Source organism: Nipponia nippon, unplaced genomic scaffold (genome assembly GCF_047370975.1).
Source record: "Nipponia nippon isolate SJK-2023a ecotype South Korea unplaced genomic scaffold, ASM4737097v1 scaffold_4, whole genome shotgun sequence".
Classification (NCBI taxonomy): domain Eukaryota; kingdom Metazoa; phylum Chordata; class Aves; order Pelecaniformes; family Threskiornithidae; genus Nipponia; species Nipponia nippon.
In genome coordinates this window covers 65,068,168-65,086,242 of record NW_028262358.1, presented here as the reverse complement: position 1 = coordinate 65,086,242, position 18,075 = coordinate 65,068,168, and the positions used below count along the sequence as shown (strand labels likewise).

At 38.9% G+C, this 18,075-nt stretch overlaps 2 protein-coding genes across 11 annotated transcripts in view; one reads left to right on the top strand and one right to left on the bottom strand.

The window, feature by feature from the left end:
* Positions 1-18,075, bottom strand: part of LOC148053353 (uncharacterized) — a 31,790-nt gene that overhangs the window by 3,682 nt on the left and 10,033 nt on the right. For 6 of the 7 annotated variants that reach the window (XR_015708134.1, XR_015708133.1, XR_015708132.1 and 3 more), the window contains 4 exons: positions 11,788-11,830; positions 8,306-8,596; positions 7,912-8,216; positions 3,994-4,384 (listed from right to left, as the gene is read on the bottom strand). Coding sequence is in view for 1 of the 7 variants with exons in the window: in XM_087774324.1 (XP_087630450.1) it covers positions 8,476-8,596; positions 11,788-11,830 (164 nt within the window). In the remaining 6 variants the exon portion in view is untranslated. Of the gene's footprint in view, positions 1-3,993; positions 4,385-7,911; positions 8,217-8,244; positions 8,597-11,787; positions 11,831-18,075 lie in introns of those variants that run through there. The other variant, XM_087774324.1, reaches the window with a different exon arrangement.
* The window catches only part of ENPP1 (ectonucleotide pyrophosphatase/phosphodiesterase 1), a 62,768-nt gene that overhangs the window by 41,515 nt on the left and 3,178 nt on the right, over positions 1-18,075 (top strand). For all 4 annotated transcript variants that reach the window (XM_087774323.1, XM_087774319.1, XM_087774321.1 and 1 more), the window contains 10 exons: positions 1,305-1,336; positions 2,471-2,598; positions 3,704-3,773; positions 6,494-6,581; positions 9,658-9,833; positions 10,372-10,423; positions 13,260-13,414; positions 15,188-15,323; positions 16,350-16,430; positions 17,499-17,631. In XM_087774323.1, the coding sequence (XP_087630449.1) occupies positions 1,305-1,336; positions 2,471-2,598; positions 3,704-3,773; positions 6,494-6,581; positions 9,658-9,833; positions 10,372-10,423; positions 13,260-13,414; positions 15,188-15,323; positions 16,350-16,430; positions 17,499-17,631 (1,051 nt within the window). The remainder of the gene's footprint in view (positions 1-1,304; positions 1,337-2,470; positions 2,599-3,703; positions 3,774-6,493; positions 6,582-9,657; positions 9,834-10,371; positions 10,424-13,259; positions 13,415-15,187; positions 15,324-16,349; positions 16,431-17,498; positions 17,632-18,075) is intronic.

The window sequence follows — 18,075 nt, the reverse complement described above, 5'->3', positions numbered from 1 at the left end:
GCCTCTGAGTGACCAGCTGCAAACGCACTTGCCTTGTGAATGGCATTCCTTTGAATCAGATCTTCAGTACTCAAGGCAGCCCCCAAAACCGCCCCCCCCATGTCTCACCTCATTTCCTGATTTACCAGTTTGTGAATAGATTTGCTATATTTCTGTCTTAAAGGAATGTTAGATTGTTATTATCTTTTACATATTATTTTATGAGTATTATAATGTATTTCCTAGTTAGTAAACATGGCCTAATGGCCTGACAGCAGTTGAGTAAACTGCAAATAAACATAAATAAGATAATAAACCTGAGTAAAAATCAATGAATGCTTATAAATTTTAAACTTTGATTCATTATGCAGTCTCGTTTCAAGTTAACCCTTAATGCTTGCAGTTTTGGTACTTTTTAATGTAGAATACAGGCATTTCCTTCACATTTTTTTCTATCTAGATTATTGTTCTCCATGCCCTTTAAAACTTGTAGGCCTCAACCCCAGTGACTTTAAGTTCTGTTTACTTCATTGCTTGATACTATTCTAAGCCGTTTTAAATGCTTCCCTGGAGAACGTGGGAGTCAAATGCAGTTCCAGGTTCTCCCTGGAGAAACCAATTCAGGAAGAATAGCAGAGTATCCCCTCCTTTTGACATGCGCACTGTTTTAATGAAGTGGCACAGCTGTCTTTGTAGCACTGCATATATCTATGCAGGAATTATTAATGGTTTCCTCATCAGTGTAATCCTTTATGTATTTTAGTCAAGCACTGGATATCAGACTCAGGGCAGAGTAACTGTGTGAAATGTAATGGGCCTGTGTTATACAAAATGTCAAACTAAATGGTGTAATGGTCCCTTTTGGCTTGAGTCTAAGCATCTGAATCTTAGCCAGCTTGCGCTTGGCTGTCTTTCTAAGGATGCTTGCCAGATAGAACTGCTGTCCTGGTAGTTGTATTTGTTTCTTTTTCCTTAGAAGTTTATTAGCAAGCAGGAAAAATCCAGCTTGATTAGCACTAAATGTTGCCTTGTTTGTGAAAACTTACTTCGATTATTTTTCTAACTGTGGCTAATAGAGCTTAAAATTTTAAAGCTGTAAATAAGTAAGCAAGGGAAGGAGAGACTGAACTAAAATTTAATAAAAGCAATAGCTTCACAGTTTAGTGATTGTTTTGCTCCATGTGGTTTTCATTCTGGAAAAATAATTTCTTATGTCCAGAAATTTTTTGAAATTAAGCTAATTATATTACGTAATAGGAATGCTTTCATTTTACATCTGATTTTTTTTAACTTAGGTGACTAATTCTTACATATGATTCTTCCAGTTAATTATGAAGGCATTGTCAGAAACCTCACAGTAAGTGTCATCAGATCTCTCATTTTAGCTTGATTTCTACTGACATTTACAGGTATTTTATAGCAGCAGCTGTTTCCTGGGCTACTTACATAGCGTCTGGACTTTGAATCAGTGACCTTCCATATGCTATACAGTTAACAACAACAAAAGTAGTTCTACGCAGGGGAAGGTCAAAGTTGAGTAAGGTGTCATATGACTGTTATGGTTGTGCATTAACTAAGGTTTTGTGTTCATTTCTTTTCACTAACTCTTACGTAGCACCGTATCATGTTGCTGTTCAAACTGGGTAACTTGTGTATCTGGACCATGCTGACTGCAGACCAAGTCAGTGTAAAGCTCAGCTCCATTTCCTGGACAAGCATAAGATTTTCTTGCTCACACCTTTTTGATAAACAGCTTTGAGAGAGGATATTTATTCTTTTTTGTCAGTTCCAGCTTAAGGAATTTGTTTTTCTGCTCTATACCTGGCTTCTGTTCTCATCCCTGCACCACAATCTGTTTGCCTCTCAGTTGTGCAGACACTGCTGTTGATGAGAGCTGTGCTGTTTGTATAGATGACTTCATTATACAAAAATTCCACTATTACAGTAGAGGGTTTTTTTTCTGTTTGGTTGGTTTTTTGTTTTGTTTTGTTTTGTTTTTTAAATCATGAATGGGTCTTAGTTGGTGGAAAAATCTATTTGTCCCTGAGTGACCAATCTGAAAAACCTTTGAATGTCTGTTACTTTCTGTATTACAGAGCTGTAGAATTATTGCGCTGGATAGTCTCCTACCACTTGAAAGTATCATGATGTTAATGTCTCAGTGTAATTCTTTATTAATTCTAAGCAGTACTGTTTGGTTCTGTATAATTGTAGGCTGTAACAACAAAAAAAAAAGAGTAAGTTATGTACATTATCCAATGTAAATATTCTTCTAATAAGTATTGAATGCAAAACCAGTCAGTATTTGTTATTTAAATAGTTATTAATATTTATGTCCCAGACCATATGACTCCAAACCTGATGGAGTCCTGTTGTCCTTAGCAGAAGTTATTGCAGACCTTTTGCAATTGAAGTGCTTTGTAAAACTGTGCATGACATAAGCAAAAGTTCGGTGAAATGTACATTTTATATTTTAATTTAAACATTTCAGTGCATGGAACCAAATCAGCCTTTCAAAGCTTATATGAAACAGCTGCTACCCAAACGTTTCCATTATTCCTATAACGACCGGATTGAACCATTGCACTTTTATTTAGACTCCCAATGGCAGCTTGCTAGGTAAGTTACAGTTTTCAGTACTTGATTATACAGCAAATAATCTCTTCTTTTCTCATAGCTTTTCTCTTCCAGATGCTTAGAATGCTATGATAGCTAGTGGAGCCTGATATTCTTGTTTGTCATAGCAAAGGGACATTGCAAAGAAACAGTGCGTGCTTTTCTCCACAGTTTTTGCTGGCCTGAGGAGGCTCAATTCTAAACTGGCAGCTATAGGTAACTTCCCCTGCTGAGTATGCAGGTAGTGGCAGGCTTTGTGACACAAATGTTAGAAACTAAAGTCCCTGTTGTCAGATACTTGATCACATCTTGCCATGCTTTCAGAATTTCCAAAGCCAGTCATGAAAGCTAAGCATGTGCATAACCACTCTGTTGAATCAGTCTTGTGAGCGATCCACTGTCATACACTGAACTTGCTGAACCCGCTATTGTTAATTACCTTACATGTTGAGACCAATGAATTTACAACTCCCAGAATAACGGCATCTGCTATAATAATATGATTTTGAACACCTCTGTGATACTCCAGGGCTTTCATCAGGAAAGAGTTTTTCAGTCCATGTATTTGGCAAGTCCTGTTGTATAACACTGTAAACGTGTGCAAGTCATGCAAATCAGGTTTGGGTTACTAGAACTGTACACGTTTAAATAATATGTATAGACCTGGCGTATGCTGGAGATTTGTTTTTATTAGACTGTAAGATGCCCAGCTGAATGCTCTAAATTACATTACATTTTTTATTAAAAAACAAACAAAAAAACCTTAGGAAACTACTTATAAAAAGTACTGTAAAGTTATGTTACCCAAACGACAGTGAAGTGAAAATCTGTTATGCTGAGAACAAACGTTTTGTTCATATGTCATCTGCTATTTGACTTTAAATGACTGTGAATGGACACTTTAGAATTCCATAGGGATAACATTTGCAGAGAAAACTATAATTCTGATTTTAAAGGCATTCTCTACCAGAGCTTAAAGACTTTCTATTCCCTATGGACAGGCCTCTAAAAATCTTTAAATACACAAGTAAACAATGCATCACTGAAAGTATTTTATACTGATATGGTTTGTAAAGCGTGAGCTATATAAACTGTGAATTTTTAATAGGAAACCGCTTGAGATTAAAAGCTGCACGGGTGGATTCCATGGCTCAGACAATCGCTTCCCCAGTATGCAGGTGAGACTTGAAAACTTATACTAGCTCTTATTTTTAGCTTCTCCTATTTCTAAATGTTGTGGTTTCTGGGTGTTGAGATTTTTTAAGATCTGAGACACTATTCCATCTGCAGTTAAAGAAATGAAGCATTTGTATGATTGGTATTGTGACGTGCTGGGTAACCCACACAGGGTGGGATTCCATTGTCGTAAGAGTTGGGGAAAAACCCAACGGGACTTACCCCAGACATTTTGCTGTGCTGATCAGAGTATAAAGTTGTGCCAAGTTGTTTTGTTGTAACATTAAAAGCAGGAAAAGAGAAAACTTATCAAGTCTTCAAGTACAGTAATTGTAGATCATAAGAGAATTCAGATTGGAAGGGACCTTGGGAGGGTCTCTAGTCCCACCTCCAACTCAGAGTCACCTGTGAGATCAGACCAGGTTACTCAAGGCTTTATGCAGTTGCGTCTTCAGAACTGCTGCCAGGTTGTGCTGCTGGCTCACGTTCGGCTTGCTGTCCACTATGTCACCCAGGTCCTTGCAAGCAAAGTTGTTCCCTAGTCCCCTGGCCTGTAAGGGTAGGCCATTCTTTTTTTTCGGGGGTGCCTGAGAACAGAAGTGGCAGGCTTAAACTGCAATAAAGAAGAGTTGATTTGGTTATTAGAAAACTTTTTTAACCATTAATGAGTACAACAGTTTGCCCTGGAAGTCTGTGGAGCTTCCACCACAGGAGTTAGCTAAAGGACTAGTCAGGCAAGCATATTTCAGAAATAATGTAATTACTTTTGATTCTGTCTTTTGCAAAAGTTGACTAAATGATCTCCCAACTCTGTAATTCTACTGTGTCTTGATAGACTGTATCACTGTTTTGAGGTGGTCTGTTCAGGAAAGAGCATGTCAGTCATGTTTAAAATAAGGAGAGTCCCTAAATTCTTCACTTTAATGAAAAATGGGAAGGGATCATAGGGAAACATGAAATCAGATCCATAGTCAGCTCCATCTAATTTGGGGCAGTTGCTTAACCAATCTGCTTTAGTTTCCGCTATCAATAAAATGAAAGACAATGCTATTCGTTTCAAAAAGCTATTTTCAGGATGAAATCCACTAACAGTTGTGAGGTACCCAGTACTGTTACAATGAATATATGTAAACACAACTATAAAGAGAGAACCCTGTATTCAAAAAGTTATTGAAAATAGGTTTTATGAGACCTATGTAGTCCATGTAAAGCATAGATTTCTCTTAAAAGCCTTATTTTCCATGACTTGTAAAATTATGTAGTGTTGGCATCAAACTGTTTTTTAAAAACTGTTAGCCACAACCTGTGTTAATTTTGTATCAGTTCACCCTTCCAGGCCTGCTCTTCTCCCCTGATTTGACAATGGAAAACCTGTTGATATGGTACCTAGTAACGGGTTACAACCAGCAAGGCCATGTGATGCCAAATGCCAGCTTCGTGTATTGTCTCTCTGCCACAGTTCAGCTGTATAAATTTTTTTCAGTAGGTTGATTCTATTCAAACATTTTGCCAGGTTTGGGATTATCAATTCATAGCATTCCTAATTGGTCTTAAAACAGATATAACTTATCCTTCTCTGGCTAACATTATAGCAGCATAAATTTCATACTGTGTAATTAACTAGTTCAACAGAAAGGAGGTAGCATGTTCCTGCCTCATCTGGTTCAAATTAGGCTTGTTGAGTAAGTTATTAGCCTAGAGATTTTCGTACCAACAGTTACAGAATGACAGCCTACCTTAGGCTTAAACTCAACTCTGACTTCTTTTTTGAGATTATTAGCCTCTCTTTTTGCTGCACAGCTATGAAACCTGAGACAATTGCGTTGTTTGCAAAGAGCTTTGAGATCTTACCCAGGAAGATGCTATAGAGTGCAAAGCATCCATCACTCGTGCAGTAGCTTGATACCACAGATGGGTGCAATCTGTTTCGCTTAATTAAAAATAAGCTGAATATGTCAGGGCAAGTTTAAAAACAGTCTTTTCGGCAGCAGTTGAGTTTAAGCATTTGCTACTCTTGTCTCCTTGTTCTTACTCCTGCAGCAAGCCCTGCTCTGTGCTGGTGTAAATTTTGCATGGCTGTGGAGTTAAGTAGGTCGGGGAACGGAACCAGAAGGAAAAGAGCCAGCAGGAAAAAAGAGTTTTCTGAGCTGGCTGCGTTCCTGGATCAGGTTCACTGTATGGCTACACAATAGCTTGTGCCAGTACAGCTCAGGAAGTGGTGCAAGAAGAAGAAAGAAAGAACAGCTGCAAACCAGGCATAGAAGCCTAGGATCTTGCCATTGCTTAAACCATTTAAGACATTGCTACCAACAAGATGTTTTCATAGCCTTAAGTTAAAAGCTTCCAAATTGTTTACAGGGCATGAAATATGATGGTTATTTTGGCTCAACATTTCCATTAAATCTCTTAAAGCGTTGAAAAAAATGAATTTAACTTCTTCAAAAGCAGAGAAGAGCAAGGGACTTCATAAATGGCTGACGACAACTTTTTAAAGGCAACAATGAGACAGAACTGGGTTTCCTAATACTCTTTTACGACTTTTAAAAATTATTCTTATACGTTTACTTTTTTTTTAAGAAAAAACATGCTTTTGACTTGATCCATACTATGTTGGGGAAGTAAAGATTAAGTTCTTCAAAGAAAATGCTCTGAGTTTGAAGATATGTTCCATTTCAACTTGTCTTAAACAGAGTTCCACTTTACTTTTCTCTGTAAATCCTAGGCTATGTTTATTGGTTTTGGACCAGGATTCAAGTTTCGTAATCAAGTTGATCCATTTGAAAACATTGAAGTATATAATTTAATGTGTGGTAAGTACAATTGATGGGGGTCATCTTTGTTCAGTAAAACATAGTATCTTTTGGACATTGTAGATGCCATAACAGATTTTTAAGTGTCCTTAGAAATTTGTCCTTAATACTTGCTGCTGATTTTCACTAATAAAAAGCTGTTTCTTTTTTTCTGAGAAAGGTCCAGCTTCTAAATGACTAAGGGCTGTTTAGGATCTACAGGTCAGGCCACCTTGTGTCTCTTCTTTCCACTGGTCACTCTGTGTGTTCCTCTGGCTGCTCCAGAGCTGGCACTTTGACTCACCACTACTAACACTGACTACTTCACAATCTCTACCATCAAGAAGAAGGGATATTTCTCTCTCATATCTAACTAGAGGCTTTATCAGATTAATCACTCAGGTGACCTTATTCAGGCAGAACAATAAATAACAAGCATAGTGCAGCTGCCAGGCAGCTAACTTGCAGAAGGCCCGAGTCAGTCACCTCCTCTGCTTTTTATGCACTTGAACAATTCCTTGTATTTTGTCATATGTTTTCTTATTTGTTGTTTTCCCTTACCATATTTTTAACTTTAGTTACTTGATATAAATAGGTTTTTAATTCAGGTAAAATTTAGATTTTTTTATTTTTGCTTACTTGATTCATATAATAAGCCTCCTTCCAAATTCATCATTTTATATGTCACTTGTTCAGTTTATGTATTGTATCTTTTAATACTAGATTTGGATGTTTCCCTGTCCATTCTCATTGTCTAATACAACAGGTGTTTCAAATATACTTTTTTTTTTTTTTTCTCTTTTGATAGACTGCAACTGTCTTGTTAATCTGTAGTCCCGTTGCTTTGGAGTCTCGCTCTAGAGCTAGTTGTCTCTGCAATAGTCAGGTTTCCCGTTTCTCACCCCTCTATGGTGTCACTCTGTAATTCATGATTGATTTCTGTTCCATGCAGTCTGCTTCTGTATCTGAGGATCGCAGACAGCACACTCCATATACAAATATTCTTCGCTTTATTTTCTGACACCATACAGTAGACTGCACCGGAGGAGTGGTGTTTCTTTCTGAAAATGAGACACCTCGGGGCCCTCCTTTTTCCGCCCCTTTCAAACACAGTGTTACTGTGACTCCTTGTTCCATTGTCCCTTGTCCTTTGTTCTGTATTTCATGGTTTCTCCAGAAGTCTATCACTAGTTCTACCACTTTCTGTTCATTTATTCCCCTTGTGGTCTTCACCTGTTTTCCATTGTTTCCTGCCTACTTCTCTCTCTTGCCAGGATCTATACTTGCTCTAACTTCTGCATCTGTGAGATACAAAGTATTACCAAAGGGTTTGATCCAGAAAACACTTAACGGGAGCAGTGCACATGCTTGAGATCAGTGGCGATATTCAGGTATACCGCATTTAAACCATGTGTTTAAATTCTTTGCTGGAATAGGAAACAGGCCGTTGTCAGGAAGCGTGTCTCTCTCAGCCTTGTATGCTTTGCTGTCTTCTCATGTCATGGTTGATCTTGAACCACCTTCTTGTGCCCCCCTGATCTGTTCTGTGTATGCTGCGTGGGAGGGATAGAGTTCTTACTGGCATCTCAGTGAAGTAAGTTCAGTGACAGATCAGATGTTTTAAGTGCAGCCATTGAGGTCTAGATTTCCTCCATCCTGTACAGAAAGAATTAGAAGAATAGGATGTGCAAAAAGCCAGCACATTAACTTTCAGATAGAAAATGAAGTGAGGTGAGGTGACTTACTCAACCTCTTCTGTGCTCAGGGCTTGGTGCCTTCTGGACTGCAGAAAAGCATCTTCTTTCACTTGTCGTTTGGGGCTCTAGAGTTTCTCATGGAGGTGCCTGGCTGCACCTTCTTGCAAAGTGCAGTCAGAGAAGAGATACTGTCTCCCATTTGTCCAACATCTTGGCATTTAAAGCATGAGCACCAGATACGTACGACTAATTGTCTTGTCTGAATTGGGAAATTTCAACTCATGTTTTCCAAGGCGTTCCAATTGCCAGACCTGGGGATTTCTGGGGCATTGGGAATTCCTAGTAATAGGAACATAACAACGTAATTCAGCTGTTGAAGTGGGGACTTGAGCCTGGGACTGGTTCTGATTTGGTTTTTCACTGTTTTGTGTGATGTATTCCTTGGAGCAGGGACTGCTGTGATTAGAAAGGTTGTTTTATTCGTCTTTCCAAAGCAAAACAGCTTCATCTGGAGGGAATTAAAATAACATAGCGAAGTGGCATAGTGCAGTGATAAATGTGTGCGGTTCCCCATGTACGAAGGGAAGGAAGTTCAGCTCTAACTCTTGTGTTCTAGGTGGGTGATCTAGACACCAAGCTTTTGGATACAAGCGTATCTTGTCACCTGCTGTTTTGAAAACATCTTATTTCACAGATTCAGTATGAGTTAAGTGGAGGAACAACAAATCTATGAATGCTAGTGAGGATTAAGCAGGAAATAGGGCTTGATCTATTCACTATTTTGAAGGTGTCTGAAGTGTCTCTGAGCATTGGTAGTAGGCAGCTTTTTGTTGTTTGAGTTACTTTAATGGCAGAGATTTAGGTGTTTGTGGGGTAGAGATGTTTTTGTGGTTAGACTACTTTGGTGAGAATTTTGAAGCTTAACATTTTAGACCTGATTGACAAGCAGAACCTGTGTTCTGTCTAGGTTCTTTAATGGCTTTACCCTTTGGTGATGCTTAGTAACTGAAGCTTATGTATTTAATTTCCAGATAATAAAGAAAAAAAGCCCCCAAACTTATTCCCCAAAGCTTCAATGTTATATAGTCACTAGCTTCATGTGTTTGAGATTGCCATTGTGTCCCCCACTGCAAGTTTGGATGCTGCAAGTTCACTTCCCTCAGATGTAAGCCTCTGCCATTTTTTGCACTTGCTCCCTCTTTACAAGCAGACTAATACCATCCTGAGCCCTAGTTAAGAACACGCGCGCTTCCTTTTGAAGGGGTTACATTGCTTTCCCTTTTGGGTGTTATGAGCAGCAAGCAGCACAGCTTTATTGATTCACCTATACTTGTAAGCACAATACGAGCAGTGGTGTATTACAGTCTTTCTCATCTTGTTAATATCACTTTCTTTCCTAGATTTGCTTGATTTGAAACCAGCCCCAAACAACGGAACTCATGGACGCCTAAATCATCTTTTAAGGAACCCCGTTTACACCCCCCACCATCCCAAAGAAGCAAGCCATCCTTCTGAATGCCCTGTGGTGGGACAGAAAGCCTTTTCAGTGAGCCTTGGCTGCTCCTGCAGGACAGAGGTAAATAGTGGAATGGTTGAAGTGTGGAGGCAGACATCTGTGTTGTATTCAAAGAGTTAAACTCTGGATTCTCCAGTGTTTATCTTTATCCGCTAGTTTTGCAGTCCCCTAATATTGGTTTCAAAATCAAATCTTGCTAGGGGTTAGTGGATACTAGCCTGTATTTGTATATTCATTTTTGCAGTTTGCTTATGTAAAATCATATTCAGCTCTGAAGAGCCTGGAAGATGCCACAGAAGCAAGCTTTGATGGGGAAAGAATTCAGTTCTTGCTTGCTTCACTAAATTATGTTGAAATTTCCCCTCTGTGAATGTTGTGTTTGGGCTGTGGTTTTCAAGACTGTAGATTTGCTTGTGGCAAAACCAAATTTGTTTCTGCAAATTCTCCGTAGCCCCTCTCCAGCAGATGCCAGTGACTTCTATATAGGGATAACTTGCAAGGCAGATGTTATATTCGGTACTTTAAGTGTAGTAGTGGCTCAAAATATGCTTTGTAGAACGCTCAGTAGAATCTCACTGGTTTTCCTTTATAATTATAGGGCTTGCCAATAAGGGATTTTCATCAGCGTTTAAATCTCACTGAAACAGAAGGTAAGAACTTTAAATAGTAATATAAAATTCTAACAAAAATGTAAGAATTATTAAAAATATAAAATGTTTTATGTCTAAACTTCTGAGCAAATCTCAAGTACATGAGGTAAAAATTCTTTGAAATACTCGCTGGGACTATAGTTCTGAGGTTTTCAAATACAGTCCTACTGAACCATTCGTTCTCAAATAAATGTGTATCTTTATACATGTGTCTTTATGGCACAAGTATTATCTGATATTGTTGAATTTGCTGGCACTGAAGTGATGAGCATTCCAGAATGGGAAGCAAAAGCAGTGTATGGGGAAGTATCTGATAAGAAATCCCAGCAAATACCAACGTCACGATGGCAACGTACTTTTAATGGAGCATAAGGAGTATTTTACATGGTCAAGTTGTTATGTGGTCTTAAGCTGTTGCTTGTTTTACTTATGCTTTATTTCCATTCTTTGGACGTATACATGCCATGTTTGAGCTGCGGTTTGCAAGGCTGTGGACGTGCTCATGACTCGTAAAACAAAATAGACTATTTTAAACATGAAGCAGATAAGACAATAAGTAAATAATGAAAACCGTAAGTCAAAATGGAATGTAGCCCTTGGTGCTAATACCTTAAAAGATGAAATCAAGATAATTAGGCTGTCAGAAAGAGAAATAGGCTGATAGAGACCTTGCCTTGTGTGTGTTCACGAAACCTTGTTTCTTATGCAAATAAACTATTTGGTGACACCCCACTGTAGCTCACTATTAAGAAGTGGACTCTAAATGCCAGTTAAAGGCAGAATCCAGTACTTGCTGCTTATTCAAGGCTAATTTAAGGCTTCTGTTGGTTTGTGTAGTTTGTCCTGGCACAAAGAGTGGATAGAGCTTTCTTGAATCTTTTCCACTAACGACAGCGCATCTTTTTAAAATGTGTCCCATCTTTTTAAAATGTGTCTTTCAGTGTTGTAACACTCACCAGAGCAACAAAATTAAATCTAGTTAGTACCAAATGTGTGCTTTCCCACAAACTTGTAAGTGATTTCACTGAAACAGACGCTGCTAATGGTGGATGTCCGAGTGCCTTGCTGAACCTGGCTTTGAAGAAATACAGCAAGGCCAGGTGCATAACCCATTTCAGTGCTGTTTCGTAGGACGAGGAACCTGGAAATAGCGAATAAGGCTCTAAACCTACATTTTTGAAACAGGATTTTGGCCTGGATATCAGCGAGACCTGGCTTAGCACTGGTCTTAAAAGCAGTAATTTCCTCATAAATGGTATGAATTAGGCACTTATTAATTAGATATAAAAAGCATTATCACCGATGAAAGAATTCTAGTAACCAGTGTAGATGCTCCTTAAGACTATTTAGAGTTTATTAGTTACCTCAGTTTGCATAATCTCTCGTTGGTTGTCATAACTTGATAGCCTGTAAGAACAACAAAATATGGACCGCATTTTTAGTTTTATGGAAAAAATGTGAATTGTTTGCCTTTTCCCTCGTGGGTGGAGAAATAAATGTCATAATCTTGACCTTTTTTTTGTGTTGTGGAATTACTGTGGAAAAAACCAGCAGCATTCATTGCTCAATTTCTTTCCCCATTTAAAACAGTTGCCTTGAAATTGTAGTTCTGCATAATTTGTGGATGGTAGTGACCTATTTAACGGGAAATATACTTTGACGCCTTCTTTATAATTTCAGTCATGTAATGATTGAAAATACTTGCATTTTCAATAGCAAAGTAATATTGTTGTTATTTTAAAATATTTCTATGATGTGCTAGTTTCTTCAGTTTTTATTTTACATCAGAGAACTTGAAACTTGAAAACCTTATTTATGTTTGTTTCCAGTTGGCAAAAATTTAAATATTCAATGTTTTGATGAAATTGAAGTCTACCACAGGGGGTTAAAAATTGAAACTTTCTGCTGACCCTTGACTGCAGCAGATGATTGCAAGAGCATGTGTTTCTTATGACTCTGTTTTGTTACTTTGTTTTTTCTTTAAGTTAATGGTATTGACTGTAAAGTAATTCTGTTGCTAACTCTGCTTTGCTTTTCAGCTTCTGTCTAATGACTTACCCTCTGCTGTTCCCACAGAGCTTTTTTCTGACACAGTTTTAAAGGAAAGTCTTCACTCTTCCATTGAATGCAGTAGTTGGCCAATAAACAGGCAGTGCCTTAGGCAAGGGTCTGCCAAAACCAATACATAAAGCATTTGGAGATACCTTTCTCTGTATACAAACTTTCTAAAGAGATGTGGTCCATGAGAGAGAGGGAGAAAGAAAGTTTTGTGACTATCGTGCTCATTATAAAGCGAGTCCTCGCACATCTGAAAATCCAACCAGTACTTCACTGTATTGTTTATTTAGATCACTATATTTCTTAGTCCTTTAAATGTCACTTTTACATATGACTTTGTAGTTTCTGCTAAAATAGTTCTTTCAAGAGATTTTGAATTGGCACAGTTGGTTACTCTCCCATCTAAATGTTATGTAGAAGCAGATGCCACGTTATACATTTAAATTGAAGAACAAAGTCAACAGAGACTAACTTTGCAACTTACATCCATCTCCTGTTTTCAATGGCAAAATGTTTTGTTTTAAATATAAACTTAATTTGTACAGTATAAGTTTAAATGATTGCTTTATACTGGCTTTGTCATTTAATTTATTGCCTCAGTGTAGAAATTATGCCTTTGGTATAAGAATGAAGATTTTTTTTTTTTTTTGTTCTGTTACTGTGACTTCTCTGGGTTTTTTTGGCAATTGGAAATTGGGGCAACCTTAGGTGTGTAAAAGAGGAAGATGCTTAACAGCTAGTATTGATTGAAATGTAACAAGCACTATTTCTGCTGCAGTTAAGAAGACAGAGAAACTTACTTTGCCCTACGGACGGCCCAGAGTTCTGCAGAAGAGACATAATTACTGCCTCCTTTACCATTACCACTATGTGAGTGGATACAGCAAGGACTACAGGATGTCTCTGTGGAGTGCGTACACTGTTAACAAAGATGTAAGTATCTGAAGACAGGTTAGAAGCAACCTTGAAAGGTGAAAAGCTTGAATGTCAGTTATTGCTGAATGCTTCTTAGATCTGCTCATGATATCTCCCAGGGAACTAAGTAGAACCACATGAGATAAAAAGAGTAATTTTGTATGAGCTCTTCTTCACTTTCCTATATTAATAAGGATTGGCTTTGGCTCCTTCCTGTTTCTCGGAGTGAGCTGCAGTTTTGCCTCCAGAGTGAGCAGATCCACCAGGAAGTGATGAACCTATTGCTGTTGATATAGAAGCCCTAGGAGTCTGCACTGGCTTACTGCTTGGCAGCGTAGGTCTGCTAGAGCAGTCTGCCAGTGCTGTCCTTAAAGTCTGGTCTCAGCACAGGTTTTGTGGTCTTAAAGCGGTGTTCGTAATGTGGCAGGACCCTTTTGAAAACATAATTTCTGGACTATCTTGAACTGTTCATGCCCTGATCTGATCCTTCTCTCACAAGATCATCCTGACTGGGGAAAAAAAGAGGTCAGTGGAGATAAATCTGGTCTTTGCTGTCTTGAACCCTATGCTAAGATGCACATAGAACCATAGAACCGTTTAGGTTGGAAAAGACCTTTAAGATCATCAAGTCCAACTGTTAACTTAGCACTGCCAAGTCCACCACTAAACCATGTCGCTAAGCACCACGTCTACACGTCTTTTAAATACCTCCAGGGATGGGGGCTCAACCACTTCCCTGGACAGCCTGTTCCAGTGCCTGACTACCCTTTCGGTGAAGTTTTTCCTAATATCCAACCTAAACCTCCCCTGGCACAACTTGAGGCTGTTTCCTCTCATCCTATCACTTGTTACTTGGGAGAAGAGACCGACCCCCACCTCGCTACAACCTCCTTTCAGGCAGTTGTAGAGAGTGATAAGGTCTCCCCTCAGCCTCCTCTTCTCCAGACTAAACAACCCCAGCTCCCTCAGCTGCTCCTCGTAAGACTTGTGCTCCAGACCCTTCACCAGCTTTGTTGCCCTTCTTTGGACACGCTCCAGCACCTCGATGTCCTTCTTGTAGTGAGGGGCCCAAAACTGAACACAGTATTCAAGGTGCGGCCTCACCAGTGCCGAGTACAGGGGCACTATCACCTCCCTGGTCCTGCTGGCCACACTATTCCTGATACAGGCCAGGATGTTCATACAGAGCACTGATCTTGTGAATCGAAGTTTTTTCAAGTTGGCCTTTCGCATTCAGAGAAAATTTAGAAGCCGTATCATGCTTAAAAGGAATTAGGACAGTAGAGGTTGCTTTTTAGTTTGATTATCTGGGAATCATAGGTTTTAAATAATGACTGTTATAAGTAAATTTAACTAAACTCCGGCAAGGTTTGCTTGATTCTAAATATTTTGAGGTTAGTGACATGAAGCGACCAGTTACAAGGGGCCCAGTGGAGAGAGGCGGCTAACAACACATCTGGCTGCCTCTGATTCCTAGCCTGAATGAACAAGTACATTTACAGTAGATCAGGTTATCTTTAATGGGCACCTCTAGGTTTTGTTTTGGAAGAAGTTATTCTCAACTAAAATGCTGCAGTTCTGTTCGCTTTATTTCCAAAATATATGAAATGGATGGGAGGGCTTGTTTTCCACTGACAGAAGAGGAACAATTCTTGCATCTTAGTTAAGTCCTTTCATACCATTAAAGGCAGTTGCAGATAAATATTTAGAGTTCTGCAGTCCCCGACACTGAGAGAGTTATTGTAAGTCAGCACTCTGTTTTACCAGTGATACTTTCTTCTTGTTCAATAGGACAAGTGGGTTTCTGCTACAGAAGATACCTCCAGCTGTTTACACAAGGATGTTCGTATTTCTTTTAATCATAACCAGACGTGTTTGTTTTACAACAATCATCCTCGCCTAACTTATGGATTCCTTTCTCCTCCAAGTAAGTACATTGCCTTCATTGTACAGTATATCCAATTTAAATAATTTGTAATGTAGTAGGTGTAGTCTTTTATAGATGTTCCTGAAAGCTGAGTATAAAGCAGTAGTTGCTGAATTGTTGCAGTTCACTTCAGCATATGAGAAAGAAAAACATTTTAGGCACTTCAGCAGTTAGTGCTTTGTCCAGGGTCACTTAGTACTTCCCAAAAGCTTTGGAACTTGTCAGATTTCTGAAGTGGCATCTCATAGAAGAAACTGGAAGGAACATGTAAACCTTGAGTCAAGTCTGGCAAGCTAGTAAATGACAAACTCACTTTGTATGGCAGGTGTTAGTTGGAACTATGCAAAGTAAAACTGGATTTTTGATAAAAATAAATTGATAAAAGGATGTATCATTAAGCAAAAAATCTGCCTTGGTAAGTTTATTTTCTGTTTGAAATATACATATACATATGTGTGCCATATGTGGTCTTTAGTAAAGCAGTTCAGCATTGGTCTGAATAAAGTAACTCTGATTCTCAAACATATTACAAAATACTTAACTGTTTACAAGTGGTTCAGTTGTTCGTGAACTATTGCTGACCTGATTTGGAAGCATTTTACATTGACTTTACTGCATAAAGTACTGAGTAATACGTTATGTAAACATCCACATTAAGTGTAATTTGCAAAGTTCCAATAGAGCTCCTATTTTTGTGCCTCGATTCTGCAGTCAGAACAAGTTGGTCTGACAGTCATGAAGTGATTTTTATTCCCTTCCCCACAATTTAAAAGTCTGTTCTGATATTTTTAAATCTCACGAGAATTTGTCCACTGTATATCTGGCCAGTGCAATTGCTGCTGCTGCTAAGATTACTTATTTTGGATGGGATCTAGCATGTACCGAAGTTGCCACTTAGACTCGCATCAGCTTTGGAAACTGAAGTTAAGTCAGCTCCACCGTAACGTTATTACACCAATCTTTAAAAGCATGAAAATGTAAGTTTAAAGTAACAAATCCAAGTAATGAATTGCTTTTTTGTTTTAGATTTTATGACAGATGCAAAGAAACCTCATTATGATGCCTTGCTTACAAGCAACATTGTGCCAATGTATCCTGCATTTAAAGGTATTTTATTTGTGTTCATGTTTTGTGTGCACAGTTGAATACAGGAAAGACTGTATGATCCCTGGTTCAGCTGCCTCTGTAGAATAAGACCTCCCCAGACTGTGGGCTTCTTACCTCAATGAAAAGTTCCTTGAAGTAGGATTCTTACTCTTGTGAAAAAGGCCCACCATTGTGAGCTTATGATTCCTAATCTGGCTCATTACATGGGAGCAGAGTATAAGTGTCTCCATTTAATGTCTGACATTTTTGTTTGCATTTTCCTACCTACCTAAATGGAGTTTTATACTGAATATCTTCTAGAGAACCTAGAATTCTAGAATTATGTGAGTTAAATTAATTTCTGGTTTAGGAACGTCTCCTAAACCCAGATTAGTTTCCAGGCAGGAATCTAGGGTCTCAGTCACTAAGGAAACAGGAAAATAATCATGTCTCTGGTAGATAAGATACGAAGACCTGGGCTTTCCTGGGTAAGAGAGAACATGAGATGGTTGGCTGAGGGAGATTAAGGGAAGATATTCCTGGTGAAAAAGAAGGATAACTATAGCACTTCCTCTCGCCAAAAGAGATGTCCTGTTTTGTAATGGAATAGTAGTCAACTCTTAACTGTATATTAAAAATATCGTATCTGTAAGGACATGTGTCAGGTACATCTAAACTGAAGGACTTAAAGATACTTTCCCGGCTCATAGGTGTGGGTGTGCAAGCTAGACAGGTCAACTTGATAGTGGGGCAAGACACAGGCAGGCATGGTCTTCTCTTACCTTCCCTCCCCTAGTCTCTCCATGATTTGGTTTCCAAGGAACGAAACCCAAGGCCACAAGGGAGCAGCATCACTATGCCTCGGTCAGGTTTGTGGTTAGGGTGACTGTGAAACCACAATGCCAGGAGACACTGCAGTGCATGCTACTGCTCAGTTAGATGCAGCCTTTGAAAACAGTAAACACCTGTATAATTTATTATTTTCCTAGCTTATCATGTCTGTTCATACTCCACTGAAAACTCTGCAGAGTTGTATTAACAGCTTCTACCTTGGAGACTATGTTTCTCACTTCCATTACTGTGTTTCAGTGTTATGGAGCTACTTCCATCAATCCCTGCTACCTGAATATGCTGCAGCCAGGAACGGTGTCAATGTAGTCAGTGGTCCTGTGTTTGATTATGATTCTGATGGGCTCTATGATACCCCAGAAAAGGTGAAAAGGTGGGAACCTTTCACATTCTAACCCTTTGTTTCTTTCCTCCATTAGTGGTCAAAAAGTAATTACGGTCCTTGTTATCAAGGAAAGCATCTTGTGGAGATGGGCCCTTGGCAGATTATGTCAGTTCAGAGAGAGACAGTCAAATGGCCCTAAGCAGGTACAGAAGTGTGAAGCGAAGAAATAAGCAACAAGCATAAAGAGAAAAGACACCCTCAAAATGTGTCAACCTAAAACCTGAAGGTGAAGTGTAAGAGAAGCTGTTGCATGTGGAAGAATATCCGACAGCCTGAAATCTTATGACATTGCCTCTAGGAGTGGGCGAGGCAGGGGCTTATCCCTGGTGTCATGGTTGACGCTTCCTGAGCTGGCAGTGTTTCACTACGAAGTTTTGAGTACAAATATACTAGTTAGCAAAATTGGTTCAAGCCAGCAGGCAGATGGCTTTC